The 12176-nt window shown below is 37.6% G+C and overlaps 2 protein-coding genes across 5 annotated transcripts in view; one reads left to right on the top strand and one right to left on the bottom strand.

Moving 5' to 3' along the window:
• lsp1a (lymphocyte specific protein 1 a) overlaps positions 1-6828 on the top strand; it is a 45548-nt gene extending 38720 nt beyond the window's left edge. For all 3 annotated transcript variants that reach the window (XM_088611592.1, XM_088611593.1, XM_088611595.1), the window contains one exon: positions 5808-6828. In XM_088611592.1, coding sequence (XP_088467718.1) covers positions 5808-5833 — 26 coding nt within the window. In that variant the 3' untranslated portion in view covers positions 5834-6828. The remainder of the gene's footprint in view (positions 1-5807) is intronic.
• On the bottom strand, positions 1042-11249 carry prr33 (proline rich 33). 2 transcript variants are annotated; one of them, XM_088611590.1, is made up of 3 exons: positions 11037-11249; positions 10522-10568; positions 1042-4603 (listed from the first exon to the last, which is right to left on the bottom strand). In XM_088611590.1, the coding sequence occupies exon 3, from the start codon at positions 4592-4594 to the stop codon at positions 1679-1681; it is 2916 nt and encodes a 971-aa protein (XP_088467716.1). In that variant the 5' UTR covers positions 4595-4603; positions 10522-10568; positions 11037-11249; the 3' UTR covers positions 1042-1678. The 2 variants fall into 2 exon arrangements, with proteins under 2 accessions (XP_088467716.1, XP_088467717.1); XM_088611591.1 differs by lacking the exon at positions 10522-10568.
• Positions 11250-12176: the final 927 nt, after the last annotated feature.

The following is a 12176-nucleotide window of genomic DNA, read 5'->3' as shown; positions in this document are numbered from 1 at the left end:
GTAACTTGTGAATAATCTGTAAGGGGGCAGTTAAAATGTTAACATTTGCAGTCCACGTAGCCACACAGGGCCCTGTAGTCACCAAAATTCATTTGTGCATCAGAATGAGGTGTTTTGAGCACCACCTCGGTGGACTTGCCAGTAATGGAGTGAAGTCCACTTCAGCAAAGAATCAACAGATCAATGAGGTGAATCAAGAGTTATAGTCAAGGCGGCAGTCTCCATTTGGTATAGCACACCACTTGTAGAGATAGATACCTGTCTGCATGGCACTACATTGACTTAGTCCTCAAACCTCATTTGCTTCAGGATTTTCCTGATGTGACAGTATTTCAGTATGAGAATACACATCTTCAAACAAAAGGTTTCTGGGAAGATGAAAATGTACCAGTTAAATCAAGTAGGTCCTACTTGCCAGACCTGAGCCCCACTGAACATCTGCGGAATGATTTGGGACATCATTTTGGCATCTTGAGCTCAGAGACCAGTGAATTATAAATGTTTGTACAGATTCTGTGAGAGGAATGGGAGAGAGTCCCTCAAGACATTATCGCCAATGCAGTGCAATGCATGCAGATGTACAGTTTGTATTGTTTCAACCACACCTGCTACGAGTCCCTGATTTGCACAGTAAACCCCTTGTTGATCAACACAGTTGATGATTAATGTTCATCATTATAATTAATTTCCTGCTACAGGAAAAAAAAAAGATATTTCCCCGATTAAAAAAAAACATTTAGGATGTATTGCAGTAATAAATTACATTTTTGTTAGTATTTTTCTGACAGTAGAGAAGTTTGGTTTAGACAAAATGCAAGATGTCATTTTAAATCAAGGGTTTTTTAGAGTTATTCATCAGCAGAAACAGAATTTGAATTATAATTAGCATCTTGATCCAGAATGGCATCGGGGTATCCATATTTTATGAGCTATGTTTTGAGCTCATGGGGTACAGGAACCTATTAATGGAATAAATGTCATCCATCACCAAATAATTACACAGTCAATATGAAAGGTAAATCTGAAATCCCCAATAAAACATTTCTTCTACAAATAAGTTTATTTTGCAATGCCAAAAACAGTGAAGTTTATTTTGGGTGGTTCCTGTTGTCTTTCATAATTTTAATGCTTGTAGTAGAATAATTCTTCATGATGTAAATACAAGAAAAAGTTTAGAATGGAAACCAGGAGCTATTTATTGAATTAGTTCAACTTTTTACTCATCTTTCTCATTTCAACAACTTTTCTGGCATTTTTCCAAAAACAGTTGGCTTGGTAGACAATTCTCAACAATAATTGTTATCGCTGTCTATAGCAGCAGATATCTGTATCTGTAAGTATATGAGACACTTGCCAATGCATGGGTGGTCTCATCAGTTGTAAATGATATGACAAAAATCTGATTTCACATACTTTTTGGCATTTATTTGAAATATTCAGTGCTGCAAGTGTTTATTTTATGCCTCTCTGAGGGATAATTGTACAATTATTCATTTTGGTTTTTTTGAACAGGATATTTTAAAAAAGGTTGTCTTTTAAATATTTTAACAGCTATGATTTTCCAAGCAAGAATTAATCAGTAATATGCCAAAGTCTGTGTTTGCCTCATTGTATATGAAGGACCTCCATTGATTAGTGTCTAATTCAGTGGTTTAAGTCAGAGCTGCTCACAGCTTTTTTATTTATGATCCCACCCTTTTGCCTTTCTGTTGAAGTCTTTAGGTTCTTCATCTGTTTGTTTGCGATTTATCAAGCCCATCTCAAACACAGAAGTGATTTTTGTCAGTGGTCTTGAAGCAGCTTCTTTTAACTTTCTGGCATCAAAGCGTGGTTTGTACAGGAGCAGAGGCAGATGATAGATAAACGATGGCAGGTTCTTTTTCTCCTCCTTTTCTGAAGCTCTTTTCTCAGGTTCACTCTTGGTGTTGTTTATGTGCTGCATAATGCATTCTTTGGCAGAAAACATTTGAAAGAGGACAGCATCCCACATTTTAGTTGCCCGGGAGTCTTTGTGTTTTTCCACTTCCTGACTTCCTGCCTGGTTGCTGTTTTCTGATGTTGGGGGTTTGTCCTCTTTCTTTCCTTCTTTATCATCTGCACTTTCCTTTTTGGGTTCAGATTCAGGCTCAGGAAATTTTGGCTCTTCTGGTTCCACCACCATGTGCTTCTTAAGCCGAGACCAGCCACTGATCTTGGACTTTAGGCCTTTTGGCTTTTGTGGTACCTTCAGCAGAGATTCTGCTTTTGGAAATGAGTTGCTTTCTTGACCATTCTTGTTTAAACTTGAGAGTTCAGTCTCTGATGATGTAGTTTTTTCTTCAGAAGCAGTGCCCTTTTTATCTGTGCTTTCAGCTTTTGGTTTTTGCTCCTCATCTTTAAGCATATCACCTTCTTGAAATGTGGACTGCAACTGGAGTACTTTATTTAGACCATTCACCTCTGAGAAGGTACCTGCACTTGAAACTTCAGGTATGGGGTTTTTTTCCCCGGTAGTTTGAAAAGTAGGTGTTTTCAGTCTTGAAGATTCATGTATTGATGTTTTTTCTTGTTCAATTACTTCATTTGATGGTGTTTTTGCTCTACTGAATTCGTAAGTGGGAGTTTTAGCTCTGGACACCGAATATATTGGCAGCTTTGGGCCAACTACTTCATGTGTTGGTGTTTTAGCTCTGTGTCCTTCATACATTGGTGTTTTAGCTGTTGTCGCTTCGTAAGAAGGTGTTTTAGGTCTGGATGTATCATTAGAAGGTGTTTTTGGTCTTGGGCCTTCGTGACAAGGTGTTGTAGTTGCAGATAAGCCGTATGTCGATGTCTGGGAAGTAGATGAATCAATTGTAGTAGTTGTAGATCTGGCCATTCCACTGGAAGGTGTTCTAGGCCTCTCTAGTTCTGATTGAGAGGGCATTTCAGATTGCGGGACATCATGCAAAGAGGTTGTTGTTTGAGAGAATACATAAGAAGGTGTTTTAGTTCTGGGTGGTTCATTTAAATGTGGTTTGGATCTGGATGCGTCATATGTTGGGGTTTTAGGTCTTGAAATGCCATAGGGTGTGGTAGCTCTGGTGCCATTGTAAGGAGGAACTGAAGCTGGAGCCATGCCATAATATGGGGGTTTAGGTCTAGGAGCGTCATATGAAGGGGTCTTGGGTCTCTGCAGTTCATATGAAGGGGTCTTGGGTCTCTGCAGTTCATATAAAGGAGTCTTGGGTCTCTGAACTTCATGAGAAGTTGTCTTGGATCCTGGAACTTCATGTGAAGGAGTCTTGGGTGAGTCATTTACCGGAGTCTTGGGTGTTGACACAGCGTTTGAAGGTGATTTAGATCTTACCATATCAAATGGGGGTAGATTTGGCGCTGGTAATCCATTTTGAGTTTTAAGACTCGAAGCATCATGTGACAAAATTTTAGAAGTTTCATATGAGGCAGTATTATTTTGGGGGACTTCAGATTTAGGTGGCTTCAAGTTTAATGCTTCAGTGGAAGGTGTTGCAGTTGATGAGACACTATAAGAAGGTGTTTTAGGTCTTGATGCTTCATAAGGTGGTACACTTGCAGTGGAAACCTGATAAGCACTTGTTTTAACTGTGGTGACCTCGTGAGCAGCTGGAGAGGTTCCATATGAAGGTGCATATACAGGTGTTTTTGGCCTGGGGACTTGATATACAGGTGTCTTTGGTCTGGGTCCTTCATTTGATGGGATATTAGCTATGGAAGCTTCATATGTAGGTGTTGTAGTTCTCTTAATTTCAAAAGTGGGTGTTTTGCTTCTGGTTGTTACATAGGAAGTTGTTTTAAATCCAGAAATTTCATATAGTGGTGGTTTAGTTGTCTCATAAGTTGAACTTTTAGCAGTATATACTTTTATCTGGGGAACCTCAAATAAGTGGGTTTTAGTTTTGGTGGCTGTACTGACAGATGTTAGTTGATTAATATTTTCATTGATAGTTGGTATTGCTTCAACAGATGGTTGAACATTTGGATCCACAAGACTTGGAGTGCTGTCTTCTGCATCTGGCTGACTGTCTGGGGGCTTTGGATATGGCGGTTTTGCTGAACTCAGAGCTGGAGCTACCCCTCCTGCTCTGGTGTCAATGGCTTCTGTGTGCGGCTGCTGGCCTGGAGTTATAGTGCTCTGTGACTGAATGACAGGCGTTGTTATATGTTTGTGAAGTGAGATTTGAGGGTCTAAGGCACGACCTGGAGTTGTAAAAGGTTGTGGGGAAAATCTTCCCAGCTTGCTGTAGCTGAAAGGTCTTTGATTTGGGTAAGGAGAAGGTGCATGCTGAATCACTGGTTTGACAAAAAATCTGGGGGGTTGCAGGGCTCCAGTATAGGCTGGTGTTTCTGGCGTCTTAGGTGGTGTTGAGTGATCGCTGTGCTCAAGGTCAGGACTAGCTTCACTCACAGGGGAAAGACTGGAACGGAAAGGGATAGGGGTCTGCGATGTTGGAGGGGCCACCTTCTTTTTGGCAGCTTTCTTCAGCAGTTTCTGGAGCCTGGCATTGTCCTTGCTGGGCTTCGGCAGCAGAGGGGGAGGATAGTGCTGAGGGAGTCCTGGTTGGTTAACATTTGTTAAAGTGACAGCCATCAGCATTTTACCCCCCTGAAACAGAAAAGATAGTTCATTGGCACCTGCTGGTTGCGCCCTCATTTCCTAATAAATGTGTCACAAAGTAAGGCTGCAATGACCAAGGAATTTCCAGAATTAGTATAGGCAATGAAAGAAAGGAGTCATTCAGTCTGTTTTAAAATTCATAGAGCTCTGCTATAATTAACAAAGGCTTAGTTAATGATTTCTTGATATTTATTAAGGCCATGCAGTTTGAAGGTTTACTAGGTGCACTCTTATGCTCTCAAGTGGAGCTAAATATAGGGCTCTATGGTTAGTAGTCTACATCAGCTTTCAGAAACTGTATAGCAGCGCATCACGCCAAGTCTGTCCTGAATGAATATTTAGCCTGTGGTTGGTGAGATTAAATCAACTTAAAATTGAAAATTCTGTTTCTTAAATTTGGTTTGTAAAAGATACTTCTGTTAAAAAGGTTCCAAATGTAAGATTGCTGTATGTTGTTCATTAAATGTAATAATATACAAACAGGTTTGGAACTAACTCTTATGCACTGTCTGTATGAGTCAGACAGATTCAATTTAAGCAATTTAAGATGGCACTTCATTTTTAGTTTATATGGTCTGTTAAACAAATCGGGCATCTTTGAACAAACTGAAATATTTTGTGAAATTTGCACAAGCCACAGTAATAAAGAGGTTTTCCTTAATTACGCCCTACAGGTGCCTCCAAGGTTCAGTACTCTTAGTTCATTCCACTAAAGGAGGACGTGACATGCAAACCAACATGAGCTCTAAAAACAGTGTTTGCTCCTTGCCAAAGTGAATTTTCAAGGAGCTCTAATTTGTGCTCTGGTCCAACATAGCCATAACTGTGCTAAGCTGAATGTAGATAGAGTTTGTGTAGTTTCTGAGGATGGAAATTGTTTAAAAGATGTTTCTGTTTACCACTGAATACAGCAGGTCTGCTCAATCCAAGCCAACAGTGCTGTTCCACCAAAAGCCACAAGATGGGTATACACTTGAAACCCCCGTGAAGGGATGTCACCGTAATAGGTTAATTACCAAGTCAGTCCTGTTACAAACATGCTTTTAGAACAACATATTCTATAGGAGGGAAAATAAAGCAAAATGTGGTTACAAGGATTAAGGCAATAAAGGAAGATTTGAAGTGTCTTGTTGATTGTTTTAGTACTGAATTGATTATCTAACAGTTCTCTTTTTTCCATGATTTGTTTCAGCTGGATTAAGCCAAGAAGACTTGTGAAAATTTGAAGACTAGTGCAGAACCCTAAAAAGCATTGGAAGTCTTTCTTAATTTATGAATTGTATTGATTCACAAGAAATTTGTAGTAGATACTCTCCGTACATTTTACTACTGTCTTTTCTGCTGTCAGGTCATATTAACATTAAACAGTAGTGATTTTAAGGAATTAAACTAATGTCTACAAGATACAATTTACAAAAGTACTCTGTACCTTTCCACCATAGTCAAAAAAACGAGTTTGTTAATTCTGTATTTTACAAGCTATGACTGAGAATATGTTGTTTTTAAAATAATTTACTAAAATGAAAAAAAAACACTTAGTAAAATTGTCTTGTTTTGTATTTTTATTGAGAATGTCATGTTAACTGGATAGTTGGAAATGTTTGTATATATATGGTATTTCTACCATGTAACAGAATTTGTTTTTTGCTTTAGTGAATTGTTCCCCAAGCAACTACAGTTTGATTAATAACCCTGGATTTCATTCCCTAAGCCCCTGTAAGACCAATAGTTTATCCATGTAATAAATCTATAGCCTATTAAACAAGTGACTGAAGCAGTGTTAAACTAAACATACATCTTTTTAAAAAATCAAGTAAATCACAAGAACATGAAGGCATAGACAAGAGGAGACCATTCATTTATTCCACCTAGCTTGTCTGGTGTCTAGCAGAATGATCCAAAGATATCATCAAGCCATTCCCTGAAAGACGTTTGTGTTCCAACTTCAATCGTATGGCTGGATGACTTGTTCCAGAGCCCCCAAACCCTTATTGGTTTCTCAGTTTTAAATGCTCTTGTTTTCCACTCATGTTCATTGGTTCTACTCTTCATTTAAATTTATGACTTGCTTTGCATGTTGCTTATTATAAGCTGAAACAGAGTTCTGGCTGCTGTTTCATTCTTACTAAAGCGTACATTATCTCATGTTTTTTTTTTCCTTTTGCAATAAGACAGTTGGGAGCTTGTTTGAAATAAAATAATGTTTGTCACAATTTTAGCATTTTTATTTCTTTCTCTGACCTGATGTAGTGGAAAAGATTCATTTGCCAGACCTTAGCTGTAGATTCTCAGGAAATCACAGCTCTGGATCTGTGTATGGTTGATTGTAACACAAATGTATGAGCTATTAATGAAACCATTATACGATCTGTGAGCTGGAGAGGGAATGTAGCAAATCATTGAGTTGGCTCACTTCTTCCAGCTCTTAAAAGTACCTGATAATTGTACAATATATTTCTGTGTGTCACTGTTGGTACTGATGCGCAAAGAAAACGAAAAAAATGATTAGAACATTGGGATAAATTTAAATGAAAAATGTGATAACACTTCTTTCATTCTGTTATTTACATAATCTTGCTTTACAAGACTTACACTGGAGTTATAAATATTAAGACAGTTCTTTGCTGGACTTGCTTTACATTGAAATAAATATTTAAAAACTATAAACCTTTTCATACAAAATATTTAACACAGGACCATTAGTTTTCTATGAAAACTAACATTTTAAATAACAGAAAAACAGACTGTATTGGGTTTTCATTGGAGCCTCCATCGTTTTGCATTAATAGAGCTTTATGAAAACAACTTTCTAAAATGCATTAAAGTATTTACACAGTGGAAAAACCTTGTTAATGAGGTGTATTGGTGTATACAATGAGATATACTAGTACTCAGCACATGCTGGACAAACACAAGGCTGATTAGGTGTGTTTTCATCAGTAATAAATGACTAATTCATTGCCGTTCATGTTTGATTAATAAGGCCTGTGTTAGGAATTTACAAGTACTCGATAAACTGAGTTTCAATAATGGAGCAGTAATACTTGCCTTACTGGTGTCTCCTATTTTGAATTACTGTATTTGTTGATGGCAAAGATTTTTCTTCCTTACTGATTAATATTGTAAGGGATAGAAAATCCTCAATACTCATCTCCACCAAGGGAAATGAGACTGAAGAGTCCCAGGGGTCCTATATCCACCTTATGACATTATCTTCAGGTCTCAGTGAGTAGGACTGAGCTGAGATGGTGCATGCTTCTCCTGTTACAGTTCAAGTGTACAAGTGTGGTGCAGCTCTAGAAATCCCCTCAGATGGGATTTCTGTTTTAGCCAAGATTAAAAACCTTCTTTTTCAAACTTTATCAACATAAACTGGATTTCACAATGAAAAATAACCTAAAACAGCCCAGTATATGTGTATTTACAATATGATTTCTACCACATATCAACCATACACTTAAATATATTGATATACTGTATAAAAGGTGCAGTTATTCAAATTATATGTACTGTATTTTACCAATAAGTTGTACTGAGCTGTGCCCAGTTTATCCTTCCTTTAACAAAGTGAAGAGCTTGTATAGTTTGCTAGATTGGAAAATCAAGGCAGCAGTTATGTTTATCACTTGCAGAAATGAATGTCTCCTGGGTAGCTGGAAAGTTCCTTAGCCTAAATTTAGATGGAAAAAAGCCTTGGGTTATCATGTGACTCTATCACCTGTTCCTCACTGCTATGAACTGCCCTATACTTGGTGCATCGTTTTCTGTCTCTTGTAAATCACACAGGAAACTCTCAGATCATAATCTAAATGATCAAAAGATTTTGTAGACAAATCACTTTTAATTTACCAATCTATTGTGAAGTGTTCTACGCACCTGGAATATTTCCACATTGTATTTTGGTTTATACAATTTCAGCTATTACTGATCTGTCTTCAGAATTAGCCATTATACAGTAAGTAATCAACAGAGCAGTGAGCCAGTGGCAGTAGTTTTTCTTGCAGTTGAACCCACTGGGTGAGAAAAGCAGGTTACAGAAACTTCGTACAGATTTTTCTAATTATATTTTATTTCTTTTCAGTAATCTAAACAGTTTGCTCTCAAATGTCAGTTGCAAATGAGTCCGATTTTACAATTCGAAATGAAATTGGATATTTTTGAATTGATTAATTTGAATCATTGGACAAGAAAGACTGCAGGTTCTGCAGGGTACAGAACTTTCTGCAACACAACTTAAGGTTTCCATCTGGGTCACCTAGCTCATTTGTTTGCTAGTACCTAATTGACTCAAAGATCTTCACATCTTCACACCGTTTCTTGAAAGAAGCCAGGGTACTGGCTTCAACAACATGATCATGGCTGAGTAGGTTTTGTTCATTCTCCCACAAGCCATTGTGTAAAAACGTGCCTCCTGTTCTCTATTTTAAATGCATTTCCACATAGTGTCCAAATGTGTCCCCTTATGTCTCATACAAATACATGAAAGTATATGTTGTAAATGTATTATGCTGATGCATTGTTTTACTGTTGCAGTAAAGTGAGAAATGTCTCATTTTGTTAAAGGACATGGAAAAAAAGTCAGCCTGTTGTATATGTAGCTGACTGATGACATTTGTTTGTGGTTTTATGGTTCTTAAATTCCTACTGTAACATCAAGAAGGAAAGCAGAAAACAGCCTTTGTGCAAAATTCAAAAATATTCAAGCAATTATTCCTCTACAAGACTGGACACTCACAGGAACCCAACCAGTGAAAGGGGATATGTGCAGTCCCCTGATGGTGTCACATCACTGAAGCTACATGAAACCTGGGCGCCGCCTGATCAGGTAATTGCATAGCCTGGATTTGAACCAAAGATATGTAGACTTTAGAGCTCACTCCGAAAGGAGAATTTGACTGGCTGGGCTCAGGAACTCTGTCAGTAATTGCATACAATTATTATTCTTAAATGATCATCATTCTGTGCCTTGCAACAGCTAAAAACCATGTTTTGAACATTTATAAACCATCTAATTCAGATTTAAAACAAATGTCATGATATATATTTCTGCCATCTACATTTGTGAGAGTTTTACTTATTTTAAAGGTAGTGGCTTTGATGCAGGCCTGCATCTCCATAACTGTTATGAAGATTAATTTAATGAGAAACATTATTGTAAGATGATGATGATTATTATTATTTTAATAAAGTTCACCAAGCTACAACATAACCACATCCCCAAGCTGAAGTATGACATCATTCGATTTAGCAGTCTGCCTTTCGATGTAGTTATCTGCATGCATTGATTGTTCCAGAAAGGTCTTGCAGATAAAATGCAGTAAAAAGTGGACTCTGGAAAAGCTGTTTTTAACCATAAAAGTACAGAAATACTACTACTACTAAATTCAAATGCAAGTTATATTACTTTGCACGTTTTGCTGATATCTGCACAGTAGTGCAATTGCCCATAAAATCCACCTTAACTATCCACCTTGTACTTTCTGACCAATTGTGAATGGAAGATGATAAACTGACACAACCATTTTATATTAACGTGCTTTTCTTTCCGTTTCATCCCTTTATGTTTCTGTTCAAGTTTGTAGGATAGGCCACCTTTGCAAATGCTTTAAAGAGTCAGTCCCCACAGCAACAGAGCTAGAACCGCGAAGAATATGACTCCTTGATATCTGAGAAGAGGCGATCCATTTAAGGTACTGCTAGGTTCGACATTCTGGTTCACATCCAGGAAACAAATTCAAAAGAGGAAAGATTAATAATAGTCTAACAATAAAACTCAGTACAATAGCGACTAGGCTGTTGGATTTTTGTGAAATGCAGATAAAAAAGAACATTTTGAGTTATTTAAAATGCAACTTATTAGGTCAATTATTTAACAAGATTATATTTAGATAAGATAAATGACTTACCAAGAAGTGCTTATTACTGATGATAAACTCACTTTGGACTTAAAACCCTTCAAACAGAAAGCAAAGAAACAATTTGCAAATAAAAATAAAGCCATGATCCAAACATACTGTACTAAACTTATTTTTAAAGAAATAGCCATATTTCTTATACTACATATTTTTTAAAAGTGAGTTTGATAAATGCATAAACATATTGTATGCATATAGTGTTCCGATACAGAACATGGTCAATGCAATTCAAATTATCCAATAACATTTAACATGCATTCACTCAGTAACACAAAGACAGCACCTTCATGTTCTATTTTACTGAATTTCTAACATTTCACCAACAGATTCATGTTTTTAACAAAAGGTATAACAAGTGCACCTCCCACACAAGTAAAGCCCAGATGGGGGTCAGATTCTGAAAGCTGGTAAGGTTGCGTCAGGTAGGTAGGGGTTGCACTTTCTCCATATCATCAATACCTGCAGTAAGCAATGAAATCAGAAAGCATGAGTTGCATTCCGTTTACCTGAGTGAGTGTTGGTTGGGGGGTTACTAGCTGCTGTCTGCAAGTCCCAGCCTTGAGTGTCAGAAGGGGAATCTCATCATGATCTTTACTACACCCTTCCTACAAATGGAAGGGACAATCTCCGACTCACTCCAAAAATAAAAACTGCCCAGAGCCCATGCTCAATACAAGTTCCACTATGACAGAGTTACAGGAACTGTCAGCTACAACAGGGGGAGGTTTAAGCACATTAGCTAACCTGGTATTCTAGCCCCTGCATCCACTTTCATTTCTAAGTGCAGCAGCCCCTACAGGTGGCTCTGAGACTTTTCCCGAGACTTTCTTCCCCGAGCGTTCTGCTTCCTCAGGGTGGACCAGCCCTGTAACCATTTAACCAGGATCACAAGGGAAACAAATCCCTTTGTCTGAACTTTAGACTTCACTAAAGTCTGAACTTTAGTGAAGCTTCACCTGTATGAATGGAGCCTTTTCATTTTCCTGTTTGTCACACATTTTAGTTATTTATGTTCCATTTTTCAAGTCATATCAGTTACATTTATAGGAGCCTCAATTCTGTAGATTTCCCCACAAGCAATGCCTGCACAGATCTTGAATTCCAAAATGTATATAAACTGCTTTAAGAATACCAGAGGGCTCTTTTGAGAGTCTCACAATGAGTACACCACAAAAACAAAGGATTTTTGCCAACCACTGGAAATCTGTAAGGATTTGTCCCAAAGGTCCTGAGGGTTTTCTGCAAGTACCTTCCAGTTTTATGCAACAACAAAGTATAAAAAAAAGGTATAGAAGACATAACATAGGATTTTCTTTTTGTTCTTTTTGTTCTTAAACACAATACTGTCCTTGTTGCTTTCAGAGTCTGGTGTCATTTTAATCTGAATTTATATCAAGTGTGTTGTTATTATTTTCCAGTTCTGATGAAGTTCAAATGGCAAGAATTGTGCCAAGCTATTCTCTACCTCCCTCATAGTGCATTCATCAGGTCCCTAAAACAAAACCCTTCATAATTTTCTGCTTGCCTAGTTTGATTCAAATATAGCAACAGGAGTCTCGGGTGCTTTTCTCCAAACATGTTCCTTCCCTCTTTTGCATAATCTATTCCTTCCCTTATTCAGTGGCCCTGCAAAGACACTATCACCC

The sequence above is a fragment of the Lepisosteus platostomus genome, chromosome 18 (genome assembly GCF_059453375.1).
Source record: "Lepisosteus platostomus isolate fLepPlt1 chromosome 18, fLepPlt1.hap1, whole genome shotgun sequence".
Lineage (NCBI taxonomy): Eukaryota > Metazoa > Chordata > Actinopteri > Semionotiformes > Lepisosteidae > Lepisosteus > Lepisosteus platostomus.
The sequence above is the reverse complement of the archived record's forward strand: the minus strand, read 5'-3'. Positions and strand labels throughout refer to the sequence as shown.